The following is a 16357-nucleotide window of genomic DNA, read 5'->3' as shown; positions in this document are numbered from 1 at the left end:
CATAATGTTGTATTTCTTTAATCCATAAACTAGAAGGAGTAATTTAGAAATAAAATATATTACAAGCCTTCACCGACTTATTTTGAAAGCAGGCCATGATTTTTTCCATCATTTAGAATCTTTGCAGCCTTATTGACATGTTTTTGTGACTAATGTTTACCAGCCAGTTCCATTTAGCACTACTGTTTTATTAAAAGATGGTAAATGTCTGATAGTTCAGGTCTCCTGTGTGCAATATGTAGAGTTATATATAGATTTATACATAAAATATGCATGTGGAGTTATTCCCAGCCATGAACTGGATTTGACTGGCTCCAATGAGAATAATTTTTCATGTGTTCTTAATGCTGAGAATGCTAAACTGGTCCTTGTCATCTCTTCATTCCAAGTCATGACAGACAATTACAGAGGGGCATTTTTTTTACTTAGAATTTATTGTATTTAGAAATATTATTCCTGTGAAGAAGAGTTAATTATCTATGCTTTAAATACCAGTCAACAAAATTTATGGTAAGTTTCTCAAAGTGGGACAGATTTTGTTAAGTTTGATGTGTAAGAGAACACTTTTACTTTACTAACACTTGATGGTTGTGCTGTAGTTAATGACCTGTCAAGGCTGGTGTCAGGAACTAATCATTCATTATTAATACTCAGTATGAAAAGCTCTAATTTGTCATGTATAGCAGTGAATTAGGAATAACTCATCTGTCTTGCAATCTCTCCACAACAAGAAAACCCTTCTGTCCGCTTAGCTCTAAATGCATATTAACTTGTCCAAATACACAATCTGAATAATGGCCAACTATTAGTCTGTCCCCTGTGAAGTGTCTGCAGATGCATTTCTTACTCTTCCCCTCACTAAAATTGCCATAGCATTTTCAGGAAGATCTACTGCTTTGTATCTGTACAATTGCAGAGCACAATTTTTTACATAATGATCTTGCATATCCCAGTCTTCTGCTTTTTTTTCCTACCCACCATCTCATTTTCTTAGCTTTTTTTCAACAAAAAAGTCAAGAATCCAATGCTCCAGGGATAGTTCACAGTTCTGTTCCCAGCTGGGAGGTACATTAAAATTCTTAGTTTTGGTCTCTCTCCCTAAGACAACAGGAACAACATGCTCATTTGTGAGATGGGGAAGAATATCAGTAGAATGAGCAAATCAATAGCGTGAACTTCCCTCTCTGTTTACTCCTGGTAAGTGCTAAAGAAGCAATGTCTTCTGCCTTTAAAGGGGAAATCTGTCTACAGTTGTGGAATATATCAGTAGCAGTTGCCAAAACTCACAGAAGTTCTTAAAAATCTTGGGCAACAGCCAAAACAATGGAAAAGTTAACTGAGACTGAGATTCAGCAGAGCATGGTTGGATGTCAGCTGTACCTGAACCAGGTGTGGGGACAAGCAGGCAAATTTTTATATGAGTGGAAACCCCACAAATTTCCAAAAAGTTCCTAAGGTTATGCAAGTGAAACACCCATGTTTCAATGGTGGTTCTTTCTTTTAGTAATTTATACTAATTTATATTAATGGCTATATTTTAATTTCAAGCCAGCTTTGAAGTTTAACTCTATTACTTACATTCCTGATTTTCAAGGGTAATCACACTAAAATCAATTTGTGTTCCAGACTTTAAAGGCAATATTACACTTCTTTTTTTTAATTATTGTTCTTAAATTCTTGGGCTTTTGTTGGACAGACATGAATAAATTTCAGGCACGAACCTGAGAGTGCCTGAGAAGTAGGTTTATACCTGTGTAGGTGCACTCCTTTATGTGAGCATAATCTGCATGCATAAAATTGAAGCTGGGATTCACATCTTGTTGCTCTTGCTTTGTGACTGTCGTTTTCCATTTTTGCAATTTTCAGTCTTTCCAAACCAGAGGGAAAAAAAAGAACCATGACGGTGTGCCTGAATATGCTTTACTGCCTATCATCTGCAGCTAAATCTGTGATGTTTCAATATTGCATTCTGCAAATAAAAAGATTTTCTTTTAAAGAAAAAGAAAAATCTATCATGGCATATTCTTCAGAATCTCCTTTTCTCAAATCCTTTCACTTTGTGGATTCATACCATACTCAGGCACTAGTAAAGGAATAATCTGTGACTTGTTAGATTTTATGGCTTTGAAAGTCAACTATAGGGTTTAAGTCTGGAGGACTTCTACTAGAAACAGCCATTTTATTTCTGATGATGTAACCTGTAACTACAATGTTAGCCATTTCTTCCTTAGTGCTTCCTAAAACCAGCTCACAATAATTCTTTAGTATTTTAAGAGAAAGAATTACTACCACTTTCAGAGTCTGTGCAAGTACTTCCTGTAAAACCCTTTTATTTTTAATGAGTTATTCTTTTGTATTTATATAATTCTCTAAATTCTTAAGTGTAAGGTAAAGAAAAGGTTCCTACACTATAATATAGTGCTTAGTTTACCCATTAGCTCAGCTGTAATTAACTTGTTGAAAGCTTAGAGCTTCAAAAATAAATGAGATTATTTGTTCAAAATGCCATCAGGTCTGCTTGGAATGGCATTTAAATTATATAATGTAAATCAGTTTGACCTGTAAGTCCTTGTCATTATTTAGTGACATTTCCTAGAGAATAAATTGTTTGCAGGTTGGGGCAGTGTGGTATGGAGCTTGGCAGAAAGCTATAAAAACAAATTATCCTTTCATTTTATACATCATTTGCTCAGACAGTTGTAAAAATGGTTTGGTTTTAGAGTAATAGAGAAGTGTCATTCAGGGGTTTGCAGCACAGGAGGTGCCCTGGCTGCAGAGCCCTGCAGCAGCACCGGGCTCAGGCAGGAGCATCCCTGGCATGCAGGAGCCACGCTGGCCCTGGGAATGCTCCTCAGGGCTCCCGTGGCCCCAGAACTCAGCAGTGGCACCCACAAGAGCTCATGGGGAGGGAATTGGACAGGGCAGAGCCTGGGGCTCTGTGTCACCTCCCAGCTCTCTGCCCAGGGCACTGAAATCCAGCACTTGTGCTCCTGGCACTGCCACTGCAGCACAGGCAAAGAGGGGTTCCAGTAGCTCCTGCTGGTCTGGGAACACCTGAGCTGGCCAGTAACACATGGACAGTGATGTGCCTGAAGGAGCATCATTTCCTAGGACTTCAAATCTGTAAATCTCAGGGAAACATCTGCCTTTACCTGGAACACCAGATTTCAAACTCCACCCCGGACCAAAGCACTTCAGGCAGTTGTTTGAAAAGCAAGCAAGGGTCACTTGATTGTCTTCAAGGGATAGGGAGAGCAGGAAGTGCTGGCAAAACTCTTTCTGACTAATAAAAAATGCAACTCAGCTGTATTTCACCCCTTCTGGGCAGGAGTGAATGCTTTTGGAAAGGGGAGGAATGGAGCCCTGGATCTTCTGCATGATCCATTTTCTGAGGGGAGATTCACTGGGGGCTGCAGCTCCAATCTCTGCTCCCTGTGACCAGAGCAGGGTTGGGCTGCAGATCAGGAAAGGTTCTGCTTCCCCCAGAGGTGCTGGCACTGCCCAGGCTCCAGGGAATGGGCATGGCCCCAAGGCTGCCAGAGCTCCAGGAGGGTTTGAACACCAGGGATGCACAGGGGGGATTGCTGGGGGTCTGCAGGGACAGGGGCAGGACTGGATGAGCCCTGTGGGTCCCTTCCAACTCAGTGTGTTCTGTGATTCTACATTTCTGACAAGCATTTTTACCAGTAGGTTATTAATAAAGGGCACTATCACCCTTTAGCTTTTGTTTTAAAGAAAAGAGCCTGCAGGCTGGTTTGGCTTTTTTGTTTGTTTGCTTTTTATCCTGTGGTTTTGCCTCTGGTCCTTGTTGGGAGGGGCTGTGTGAGTGGGTTTAAGAAAGTTTGAATCTGCTGCAGAGCCCATTATAATGCAAATCTGCAATCAGAAGAGCAGGGCTGCCTTGGTAAGGCCAGTCAGGTTTTAAAATTTGAACTAATCTTGAACAACCACAGAAACCTGCTTGTCACATTAGAAGTTGCCTGGCCCAGGCATAAACACAGAAACATGTTGAAGATGCTTTAAGAATCATCATTTTTGTTTGGGTGTCTGAGCTCTCCCAGTCCCTCTGTGAGTCCAGCCCATGTCCTTTGCAGCTTAGTCCTACAGACTTGTGCTTTCCCACAGCTCCAGGGATCAGTCCTGCCTGACAGCCTGTCAGGGCCATCCCATTTGCATAGTACTAAATTCTAACAGGAATTAATTTATTTGAATGGAACATGTACTTCAGGACACTTGTGGCTTTGAATATTTTAAGTAATAAATAATTTCTTAAGAGATTAAATATTTTCAGACTTTAAAATGAAATTGGTTTTATAAAGTGCTGAAGGACTGGTCTATCAAGAAAGTTAAACTGACCTATTAAAATACTATCTCTGGCCTTCTTAGATGAGATTAATGTACCAGTGCAAGATTTTTTAGGAAGGGTTTGTAATTATTAATTCATTTGCTAAGCATAATCTCTTGAAAGGCGATAATAAAATTTAATACTCGTCTCAACATTTTCAAGCAGATCATGGAGCTTAAAGATGACTGAGTGTGTAGTGCAGTTTCCAAGGCTCCCTGAAGTGCACCCAAAGTGTCACAGTTACTGGAGTACTTTAGAGTGTGCATGGGGATGTTAGGCATCTGTTCACATTCTAATTTCATTTTAGTTGATTAACTGTGTGCTGCTCTCTGTTGGTTTAGTGTTCACAGACCCTTCCATGGTTATGTGCCTACTAAGCACTAGAAGACACTTCAGCAGTTCCAATTAGCCTGATTACAGGAGTGTCCATTGCCTGGCATTTTTACACTTTCTTTTTGCTCTGCCCTTCTGTTGTGCCTTTGCAAATATTTTAGATAGTAAACTTGTTGGGAAGAAGGTGAGCAAAAATAATTTTTTTCATTATTGGTACTTGAGTGATCTTGAGATACCAGGACATCTTCTGCATCCACCTGCCCCAGCTTTTTTACAACTGGAATGTCTTTTTTCATAGTTTCTCTCCCAGAGTTGTCAGAATAGGAAGAGTAATGTCTCATGGAACAAAGTTTTTGTTCCAAGTGAATGGTGAATGCCAGGACAAGAACAGAAAGTTTTACCGTTCAGATTAAATAATTCATTTTATATAAAGTACCTTATATCTATATCAGACTCAACCTTAAGTCACAATAAGTTTCTTGAAATATTAAAATAATTAGAATATAGAAACCTATAAATATTCAGAGGCTTTATGAACCTGAGAAATATATGAAATACAGAAATAGTTTGAAATTGTCAGGATCATGTTTTCCTTAGATTTCCTCATAGTGCTTAGTAAATTTTTTATTTGCAGTTGAGTATTATAATAATTTATCTGCTTGGCATTTGAAGAAAACAGTTGCTTGAACAGTTTGCTCCCTGAATAGAGGAGAAGCAGAAAAACACTTTTACAGTCTTTTTTTTCCTTCTGATCTGTCACAAGCATTGCAAAAATGCCCCTGCAGAGACTTCCTCAGACTTATCAACATTTGTTTAGGTCAAACACTCCAAACACAGCAGTGTTTGCTGGGAGCATGCAGCTGTTGGCAGGAGTCAAACTGTGCACTGGACGGACCTTAACCAACCATCCCCACTATGAGGATAAGAATCTGAGAGAGAGAACAAAGCAGGTAAGAGATTTCTGATTTTTTATAGTAATCCTTGCCCGTGTCACTGACTCCACTCCAGAAAACAGCAATGTCCTCGTGGGACACTGCAAAAGGCTTTACTGATGGATAACTTACTGTCAGGCACAGGCCCAGGGTTTAACTGCTTTGGGATCTCCTGACTCACTTCTGGCAGCTGGTGAGTGTCTGAGCAGCTCTGTGCCTGGGTACCCAGCTAGCCCCAAGGGCACTGGTTTGGCTGCTGTGGCATCAGTAGATCCTCGTGCCCACTTGGGCTGTTAAACCCACATGGAGCATTCCCTGATGCTCCCTTCAGTTCCCAGAGCAGCACACAGCATTTGATAGAGAAACCACCCTGAGAAACTGCACACGGAGCTGGGAGACCGTTTTCACCTACCCTTCTCTGGGCTTGAGACATTCTCAAAGCCTGACAGCTCCATCCAGTGATGTGTAGCCAGCAGCACCCTTGCCATAACACACATCTCCACGGGGAGATGTTACTGACTAAAGCATTTATAGGTTGTTTCTATAAGATTCAATTCACATGGTTTCTCAGTCCCAGCTCTTTGTTGGGCTCAAGACACAGCAATCAAAGCAGCAGTGAGGGTGCTGTGTGTGTTGGAGCTGAGTTCCCTTGTTGTGCAGATCTACCAGATCTATGCCAAGCGGGCTCCGGGCGAGGTGTTCGGCATCCTGCGCTCCTTTGGCACGGACTACGTGATCCTGGAGGACAGCATCTGCTACGAGAGGAGGCACAGCCGGGGCTGCCGCCTGCGCGACCTGCTCGACGTCGCCAACGGCCACGTGAGTGCGACACTCGGAGCGCAGAGTGACCTGGCTCTGAAACCCTGCTGCTGACAGCTGAGGGGGCTCTGTGGATTTGCACTGGGGGAAGGAAAACCTGCTGGGGCCTTTAGGCATTCTCAAAATGGCCAGATTAACACTGCTTGCTCTTAAGGGTATTTGGGAATAAAAAAGGGGGAATTTCAGCCTGGGCAGGGTAAGTAATCACTTCCTGATGAGCTGCAGGTCAGGAGCACACAAGCAGAGTAGCTTCCCAGGTGTAAATCACTTCAGAGCTTCAGTTCCCTGAGGTGTGGTTCTGTTACCACCCAGTGTCAGGGGAGTTCTCAGGCATCTCTGGGGCTGAGCTGGAGCCAGAGCAGGCTGCACAAGCCCAAGCAGACCTGGGCCTCTGACAAAGCAGCTTTATCCCTTTAGAGACAATAAGTCTTACTTTAAAGCTGGTTTCTCCCTCCCACTTGTTTCATACTGTGAACAAACCTGGCCAGCCTGACCCAGTGAATGTATTGTGAAGGTTTTTATGAACTTGTTATTGCCTGGAACTGTGAATTGGCTGAAGAAATTTCACCCATCTGTTCCATTTCATTGCAGATCATGGATGGCTTGGGAGAGAATGAACCTGATTTGAAACCTTCGTTGTATCCTCGCTTCTGTGAGGAAATTAAAAAAAACCTTCCTTCTTACACCACACACTTCACCAGAGTGTTTCAGAACAAAACATTCCACGTTTACAAACTTGCCAAGCATAAATAACATTTCCAACCATGACTTCAAGCTCAGTATTTCACTGCTAGGACCACATTAGGAAATGCAGATGAAGTTTACAAACAGGTTTCATTTGTAAGACATTTTACACTGATGGTTTTGTTTAATTACTGTGATTCTTTTTTTAGACAGTTTAATTTTGATAACATTATTGATATTGCCAAAATTTTCATAAATTCATAAATAAATGCTAGCAGGGACAATTTTGATTTAAATTCTGCCCCTCAGAATATTTAGGTTGTAATTGTTTCTCAGTTTAACTGATTGGAAGACAAGGGCAGCAGCCTGTGGGAGCCAGGCTGTGAATCTGCTCAGCAGTTCAGATTTTCCTCTCAAATGGTAGAAATTCAGTGAAAGCAGCCCATGCTACTCCTGCCCTGAGTAAGCATTGCATTTGTGAATCCTAAACATAGTCACAAAATGAAGTTTTGTCCTACAGTCTGATCCTTTTTGACAGATCCCTGTGCTCTTTCAGTGCCTCTTTTTTGAATTCTTTGGGAATGTATGTGGATATGAGTTTCCAATTTTGTGAGTGTGACTGCAGAATCAGTGAGTGCGGATTAAGCAAACAATTTTGAAGAAAAAAAATCTTTGGTCCAGCATTTTTAGTGATCAGTAACAAACTGGTTTATAACATTAAGTGTTTCATGATGGGAGTGTTATGTATTTTTAGTGAGAAAAAAGGCTGGAGCATGCTTGATACATGTTGCATGTTTGTATCCTTGTAAAATACTCAGAACAAACAAAAATCCAAATTTCTCAGTTTGGACTCTCAGAACACTTTCCTGTATATACTTTCTGAGCTACAGGGGATCCTTTTTCTCCTTATATGAATCCCACTAGGATAGCAAAATTGGACAAAAGAAAAACTCATCTCTAAAGCAGCAGGAAACCAGTATTTCAAATACATTCAGATAGTAGAGCTTTGTTTTGTATTATTTCAGACACAAAGCTCTATATTTTAGCACAAAATCACTGTGTCCTTTTTCTTTAGCCTAAAACAGAGACTACCAGTATTTTAAAATGATATGGAAGATTAGGTGAAGCCAAACCTCAATGCTGAGAATTTTGTGGTTTGTTTGTACTCTGTCTTTTTACCAGCCTGAACTTTGTGCTTTGTATCGGATTTCTAAATGTTCTGAAGGTACCATATAACTTTTGCTGTGTTTTTAGCACTGCTTTGGTTTTAGATTTAAATCAAAAATCAAATTTGGAAGCCTCACAGTACTCTCCATCTTGAATTAGACATCCATTAGGCTCATTTGTTTCTTAAGAAAAACAGAATTGTAATAATCAAGTGCCTCTAGGCCCAGGTTGAATTAACATTTGAACACCTATAAGACTGTTTGTGGCCTGTGCAAATAACTCAGTTATAGTAATTACCACTGCAATTAATTTCTAGTGATGGGAAACTTAAAGTGCTACAGATAGCAAACTCCACATTTAATTTAATCAAGATGTGTAATGAGATTAGCTGTCACAACTGAGCTGGGCTCCAATTCCAAATGATTTAAGTGTTTTCCCTTTCAGTTGTACCAAGGTAAATTACTAAAGAGATGGAGATGGTTATGTCACATGCTCAAACAATTTTATATTCAGTAAATACTCATTAAACAATGTTCAACATCCTCCTGCCTTTCTCTGTGGCACAGAAGGCTGTGCTGCAGCCAGGCTGTGCTAAATCACATGCTGACAGGAGCTGGGTTGTTACACTGAGCAGCTGAAACTCCTGAGTAATTCCTAGCCTGTATCCTTTAATGAGGTTGGAGACCACTGCAGTTTAACATGATACAATAATAAAACATTTTAATCAGTATTAAAACTTTAATTAGGCCTGTAATGATGCATGGCTCTTGCTGCAAGCCTGGGTCAGTGAATCCCTCAGTGAGTGCCTTCAGTAAGTGAAAACAAGCACACAAAAGGTAAAAGATGTCTGGGCTGTGTGGCTTGTTCTGGAGTGCAACTGGATCTCTCTGGAGAGGTGCAGTGACTTCCCTTTGGTGGAGGGGAGGGATTCCCAGGCCCAGGGATCGCCTGTTGTCCTCAGAATTTACTTCTAGGTAACAGCTGAGACTAAGAAATCCTGACTGGAAGAGTAATTATTTTTAAACAAACTTCTTTCAAAAATGCAGTTTCTTATATTGCCAAAGGAGAAATTTAACCTTTCATGGAAACTACCAAGTGCAATCTGATTTGTTTGGGGTTTTTATACAGAAAGATGCATTATGAGAGATGATCAGAAAGGTTTAGCACTAAGGGACTGCAGTGCAGCATTCAGACACCAACCTGCTTCAAACAGGGAGTCCAGGAGGGCAGTTCCAGCTCCGAGAGAGCAGCTCCTCCCTGCCCCTGTTTGAGACAAGGCCTGGGAGGGGCTGCACCTCCCATTCCTGAGGTACCCCCAGCAGGGGCAGTGGCAGGGACAGGCTCCTCCTGTGCTCCTCGGTGGCCACAAGGACTTTGTGCTGCATGTGATCAGGGGCACTGTGGTACAAATGACTGGTTTTAGATTGCAGAGACAAAATGCTACCAAGGAGCCAGGACTTTTTCAGGAGAGAAAAGCCTTTGAGATCCATAAGTGTATTTTCATTTCCTGTTTCAGTGTTCTGCTGGTGGGATCTAACATAGTTATTTTATAATATGTCCTTGTAAAGAGATGTAATGATTATTGTACACTAAATAAATTGTGTAATTTGAAAGTCACTTTTTTTGCTTTTTTTTATGTTGGGATGGGCTGAGAAAGACCTGGTTTGGGAATCAGCTTTGTTTCTGTCCATATGGAGGAAAGCAAAATATTTTTCACAAGCAAGTTTTGGCTTCAGCTCATTATATTGTGTATAGCACTGACTTTTGGAACCACCTTTGTGTTTTAACAGCTTGCTGGGCTTCCTTTGTTAGAAGCTAAAGGTACCAGCCATGATTTTTATCAGTCATCACCCCATGCATGTCAACCCCAGCAAGGTCAGTAGACTGAGGCAGTATATCCATGTAAATAAATATTATTTCTTCCTTTATTATTTGTATTCTATCACTATAAAATCATATATTAAATGCTTTGACCACCAGGGACCTGCTTGTTTCCTGACTGTAGCTCAAGTTTAGTATTTTTAATGAACAGAAAGGTGCATTCTTTGGGAGTGCAGAAGCACCTTTCAAGGGCTGTATGTGCAGGAGGATGTCCTGATGTGACTCTTGTGGCAGGAGCTGCAGGATGTGCAGGGCTGGAGATAAAACTGCCCATGTACAGGACTGGTCTAAAGGGGGCTGGGGGGAGTTTGTCACCAGCATTAATTAGAGATTAATGTAATTGATGGGATGTGAGTCACACAAGAGGGGATTCTGTGCTCCAGGGAACCTCCTCCTTTAAATCCCCAGGAGATGGCCATGGGTTTTTGCATTCTTTTAATTAAGAAAATGCTCAACTTTCTTCTGCCCACCTAATCCTGCTTCTTTGCAGCCCTGTTTTCCCTCCTAAACCTGCTGGTCAGTAGGTCAGACCTAAGGGTAATCAGCTTTCCTATGGCTTGGCTCCATGTTATGTACTTGGAATGTTATTTTAACAGGGGAAGAACACCAAGATTAATGTAGTTGACAGGCAGCCAGATTAAATACTAATATCCACATGATTATTTAAATTTCAGACCTTTACAAACATTTTATGCTAAATAAAATGTTCTTACTATATGTTTAAAGTCTGTAAAGAACATGGAAGAAGATTAATAAAAGTACTGGATTACTGCAAATCCCACTACCTAGGGACCCAATGGGTTTTTTATTCAATATTTTTCCTTCCCCCTGACCCAAAGCTTTCTGTGGAAAGCCAGCTGTTCTCCCTGGGAGCCATGGCAGTGCTGGGATAAGCCTTTCTGCAGAGGCACTGAAATATTTGTGTGTGCCTGTGCAAATGCAGAACAAGTGAGGATATGATTTCAGCAATTGCACAGTAATTAAAAGAGCAGCATGCAAATTAAAACAGATAAATTAAGTGAACTAATTAGTTATCTCTGGAAAGAGGAAGAGTAGGCTTTAATAGGGCATGAGAGCTGCAAATGAGTGTGTCCTATTACTGAGATTGTATGGACACAAGCTCCCAGAGGAGTTCGGAAATGTTTCCTGCCCTTTGTTTTAGTCTCTTATGTTCTGTACAAGGTGGGGCTCACTGTCAGTGCAGAGGCAGCTCCGAGGCTCTGGGGCTGTTTCCATGTTTGGTTACACAGTAGGGCCACAGCTGTAACAGGAAGCAGCAGGGCAGCAACATTTGGAACAGCACTGAGCCATCTGAACATCTCTGTGCTCTGTGTGCCCCATGTTTGTCACCTTTAGGGTTCCTGGGCACCACTTGTGCTTGTTGTCGCTCTCACCCAGGGAACAGTTCCTCAGGGCTGGAGGAAGAGCTTTGATGAGGTCTCATTCCCCTGGGGAAACCCAAAGTGGTTTTTGGGTGGGTAACTGGATCCTGACCCCACCAACAGAAGCTTTTCGGGAAGTTCAGCACCCATGACTCACATCTGTGGAAGCATCTGATCACAACTGAGAGAGAAATAATTCAACAGAGTCCACCCTCAGTCATCCTTAAACACAAGCAAGGCACAGACACCCGGGACAGAAGGCTGGTTTATTATTTATATGGTGCCTGAGACAGGCAGGACACTTCACAGGCAAATAAAGACAGTGCTGGCCCCAAGGAGCTTACAGGCTAATTAAATTAAAACCAGCCAAAGCACCAGCATGTCCATAGGTATGGGAAGAACACAAGGTATGTAGACAAACTTACTGCTGTTTCAGGAAGGAACAGATTTTTGTGCATAATATATACATTTAGTTCATTTCCATACCCTGCTTGTGACTGCTGAGATGATGGAATACAGGAGCTGGCAGACTGGACTGGTGAACACTGCAAGATGTTTCAGCCAAGGTTTCCTCCCAGGCAAATAAATGGGTCAGTAAAATTACAAAATCACAGAGACTGTGCTGTCTGTGAACCAAAACCATTGGGTGTGAGTAAAAACTGGATTTAGGTTTTCCAGAGGACAATGCCCAGCACCTGCAGTGTGTAACAGTGCTTAATGGTGCACTCAGCATTTTCCAGAGAGTGGCACAAGTGCACGTGAGAACAAGGTACTGTGTGAACATTTCTCATTTGGGAAACATGCAAACTGAGCTGGCCTGCAGACAGCATTCACCTACTTATGGGTTTTCATAGATGTATAAAAATAACAGCCAGACCTCTCAAAACAAGCTACTGAGCAAAGCAGTTTCAGTGTCTGTTACAATACATTGTTTCATGCTTTGTTTTAATGAAACATTATTAGAAACTAGGATATATTCCTATTATTAGCTCATAATATATAATGTACATATTTCATATAGTTTACATATTATAATAGATATAATACACATATAATACACAGAAGAAACAGCACAGCTTAAGATTTAGGTTTTGCTGCATTGTACTCCATTTATCTGTACAAGTGGTCTCAATTAAAAAAATAATAATCAAAATTAATTTAGTGGCACCTTTTCTCTTCCAAATATTGTCAAGTTTAAGAAAAATCAGGGATAGTAGGTGGACATTAAATGGTTTCCAAAAGGGACTGATTAATTTAGAGCATAAAATTCCACCCCCTGCTACTGCTGTTAGTTTTGCCCTATGTTTCTCTGTCCCCAGATATGTCCTGCAATGATTCTATCAAAAGAAATTTAAGGAAACATGAGGGACACAGTTGTAGATGCAAATGGCACAGTTCAGGCTGGTTTAGGCTCAGTTTAGCAGCTCATTAGGAATGAGAGATTGTGATGTACTGTGGTGTTTGCGACTGAAATTCCTGACCAGCCCCCTTTGAGGCATGTAGCCAGCACACCTGGCCTTTTCCTTAGGAAAATTACGTAGTTGTAAGCAGCTGGGTTCATGTGTTATGCCTAAATCCAGTTTCTGCCTTTGTATGGCAGCATAAAGGGATTTCAGCACAGTATAAGTGATGTTCCAGTTATCCTTCTGCTTCTTTCCTTTTCCTCTACCCCTGGACTGGCACCTGCACTGTGATCAGTGAGCAGGGCTGTCCCTGGGCACTGTGGGAAACTAGAGGGATATAATACACCACGGACTTCATTATGTGAGAAAAAGACAAGGTGTTTTTTTCTTCAAATAACTGTCAAAGCACCAGAAGCAGCACATCCAGCATGCTTCCCTCAGCTCCAGCTCACCTCAGGCCAGGTGCACTGGATCCCTCAAGAGTCCTGTATTACTTTAGTGATAAAAAAGACCTGTACTTCTTAACCACGGTATGTGAATACCTGCATACCCTAGATTCTCTCTTTATTCCTCCCAGTAGGTTTATACACCAAAATGCAGATGTCCAGCATGTCCCAAGGTGAGCTCCTACCCAACCCTGCTGGCCAATGTGCCTCCTTAGTGAGAATCTGAATCCCTGTTGTAACAAGGAAAAAAGGCCGGGTGTGGGAAATACAGAGCAGGAGTATAAAAAACCAATGTGCCTCCTTAGTGGGAATCTGAATCCCTGTTGTAGCAAGGAAAAAAGGCCAGGTAGGAGTAATACAGAGCAGGAGTATAAAAAACCGTGCCTCACCTCTGCCTCCAGAACTGCAAAGAGCAACCTTGGGGAGCTACAGGTCTCCTGCCTCTCTGTGCGAGTACAGCTCCCTCAGTTTCTCGAACTTGGGTCCCCACTCGTGGATGTCCTCGCCGGCGCTGCCGCCGCCCAGCCCCGCGGAGCTGAGGGAGCTGAGGGAGCTGAGGGAGCTGAGGCTGCCGGCGCTGGAGCCGGCGCCCTCGGTGCAGAAGACGCGCAGGGAATCCTGCGGCGGGCCCGGGGCGCGGCTCTCGGCCTCCCTCAGCAGCGCGGGCAGCGCCCGGCCCAGCGCCGCGCCCGCCGCGGGCCCGGGCCGCGCCCTCACGGCGGCCGGCAGCTCCTTCCTCCTGTGCGCGGGGTACGCCGGGCTGCCTTGGATGGACACCTGCAGCTCTGCCATGTTGTAGGCGTCCTGCAGGGAGAGACGGGGCACAGCGAGTTAATACTCTCTGTAGGTCCCACAGGTTCGTGTTCCGGTGGGAATGAGAAGGAATGAGGGTGGGTCAGTCTGTCCGCTGTGAGCACCTGAAGGGTTGGGGGTTCTGCCAGCTCTGCCACCTGCAATGCACCTGAGGAAGCCTGAGGAACACCTGTGCACTCTGCACTGCTGCGGTCAGGCTCAGAATCGAGTCAGATTTTATCCAAAAGCAAATAAATGTGACAGAAACACCCCAGCTTTTGTTCTGAAATTCAGATCCAAAGTGTCTTATCATGACTGGACACTGATCCTACAAGTGTGGCAGAAGATGTAAGAAAAGGTATTCACAAACAGCATGTTAAAGAAATCTTTCTGCAGTAGTAGTTCAAAAATGTACTGTGATTTCTGATAAAATTTTACCAGTCTCTGGAATAATGCCTAATTATCTTACATGGCAGTGGCACAATTGTAAGAGCCAAAAACTACTAACTCCCAAAAAAGTCACTAATTCCCTCCCAGCTCAGCTGAAGTAAATGCTGTCTGGGAATTGTGCCACAGCCTCTGGCACAAAGCTGCCAATGCCAACAGTTAATGGCATTCAGTGATCAGAATATTTGTGCCACCTGCAATGAACTAGTCCTGTCCCCAGCATCCTTTGCCTCCCTACAACCCAAAGATTGTGTCCCTGGACTGATTTACAGGCCAAAGTAGAATGCAGACAGGTGGAGGGAGACAGAATTCATTAGAGCAAACAAATAATTATTTGTATTGCTAATACTGTTCATGGTAACAGGAGCCATCAGTGACAGAGGTGTGGAATCAGCACTTCCTCAAAGATTTCTTTAGCTGTCCAGCATGGGGCATTGTGCATAACCACGTTGTAAGAGAGTAACTGAGGTAATCTCAGTGAGTTTACTGAATTTCCCCTAGAGGCTGAGAACAACTTAAATTCTCCCCATCTGCAATCAAAAAGCTGCCTAAGTGGCAGGATGGGGTTTGGGACAGGAGCTGCTTATTCCCATTCCTCCAGAGACTTAGGAGTGCTGGTGATGAACACCAAGACCTGCAGCCCAGGTCCCTGCCTTAGGCACGTCCTAAGTTAGTGCAAGCCCCATCCAGCCCCACTCTGAGCAGGGATACCAGGAGAATCCATGACATGGAGCAACTTTGCATCATGCACAAGTTAAATGGAGTTGTTCCAATACAGACTTGAGGATGCTCCCTTCACTGAACTGGGTGATAATAAAAGCATCCTTCACTGCTACTAATTGTTCATTAAAATGACACATTTCTTCTGATAATAAACCCTTTTTGGCTGGCCATCCACAAACCCAACTCAAGCCCTGCCTCTGGGTCCAGAGCTGGCTTTTAACATCTGGTGGTCAGCTGAGTTCAGTGTATAATCAACAATGCACTGACCTCCTCCAATTTTTATGAGTTCCTAATTTCTCTGGGAGAAAATTTTATTTATTTCAGATGCAGAAACTCCTTCATATGACAAGCCCTTGTCCTCATAGCCCTACCATCCACAAACATTACAAAAATGAAACTCTCTTATCCAAGCATGATCGTTTTGTGGAGATAACATTAGAACATAACTAAGGTGGTGTAATTCTAGGTATTTTGGGGGCTGGTTTGTTTGTTTGGGTTTTTTAAATCTAGACAAACAACTAGGTTTTAGCTTAAAAAGTTTCAGCTACAATCCCAGCCACTGTTAAATCTGAATAATTTAGGAAGAGTACAGAACCCAGAGAGGCTTCACTCCAAGCAGTGTTTCTTCAGGCAGAGTAATAACCTCAGATGGAGATCATCAAGTCACTAATTTGGTTCCAATGCTTAAAATAAGGAGTGCATTTTAAGAACTCTCCAAAAGTAATTAAACATGTCATACAGTAACTGTAGATTTCCTCAAAGAGACCTTCTGGGTGTAAAATTGCAAAATATTGCAGAGGAAGTTAATCTGATTAAGGAAAACAGGCTTTATAGCTGTCTATGTTACCACATGGGAAATGTCTGTGTTTATTATGGTCCCACTAATTCACCAAGAAAATAAGGATACTCTGCAAGTGAGAATATTTTTAAATCACTGGCTTTTTTGGCCTTCACACTGGTACCATGACTATTATTACCTCTGCAGAGTCACACCACCCCCTGA

At 42.4% G+C, this 16357-nt stretch overlaps 2 protein-coding genes across 4 annotated transcripts in view; one reads left to right on the top strand and one right to left on the bottom strand.

Moving 5' to 3' along the window:
- Positions 1-9897, top strand: part of DPY19L3 (dpy-19 like C-mannosyltransferase 3) — a 34754-nt gene extending 24857 nt beyond the window's left edge. The window contains exons 17-19 of one of the 3 annotated variants that reach the window (XM_066557204.1): positions 5496-5628; positions 6271-6429; positions 7021-9897. In XM_066557204.1, coding sequence (XP_066413301.1) covers positions 5496-5628; positions 6271-6429; positions 7021-7182 — 454 coding nt within the window. In that variant the 3' untranslated portion in view covers positions 7183-9897. Of the gene's footprint in view, positions 1-1103; positions 1198-1866; positions 3705-5495; positions 5629-6270; positions 6430-7020 lie in introns of those variants that run through there. The other 2 variants (XR_010784296.1, XR_010784297.1) reach the window with 2 other exon arrangements.
- A 1893-nt stretch (positions 9898-11790) lies between these two features.
- LOC136561154 (neural-cadherin-like) overlaps positions 11791-16357 on the bottom strand; it is a 62323-nt gene continuing 57756 nt past the window's right edge. The window contains exon 33 of the mRNA XM_066557319.1: positions 11791-14196. Coding sequence (XP_066413416.1) covers positions 13819-14196 — 378 coding nt within the window. The 3' untranslated portion in view covers positions 11791-13818. The remainder of the gene's footprint in view (positions 14197-16357) is intronic.

Source organism: Molothrus aeneus, chromosome 11, assembly GCF_037042795.1.
Source record: "Molothrus aeneus isolate 106 chromosome 11, BPBGC_Maene_1.0, whole genome shotgun sequence".
NCBI classification, from domain to species: Eukaryota; Metazoa; Chordata; class Aves; order Passeriformes; family Icteridae; genus Molothrus; species Molothrus aeneus.
Note: the sequence above shows the minus strand (reverse complement) of the source record. Positions and strands in the feature narration are given on the sequence as shown.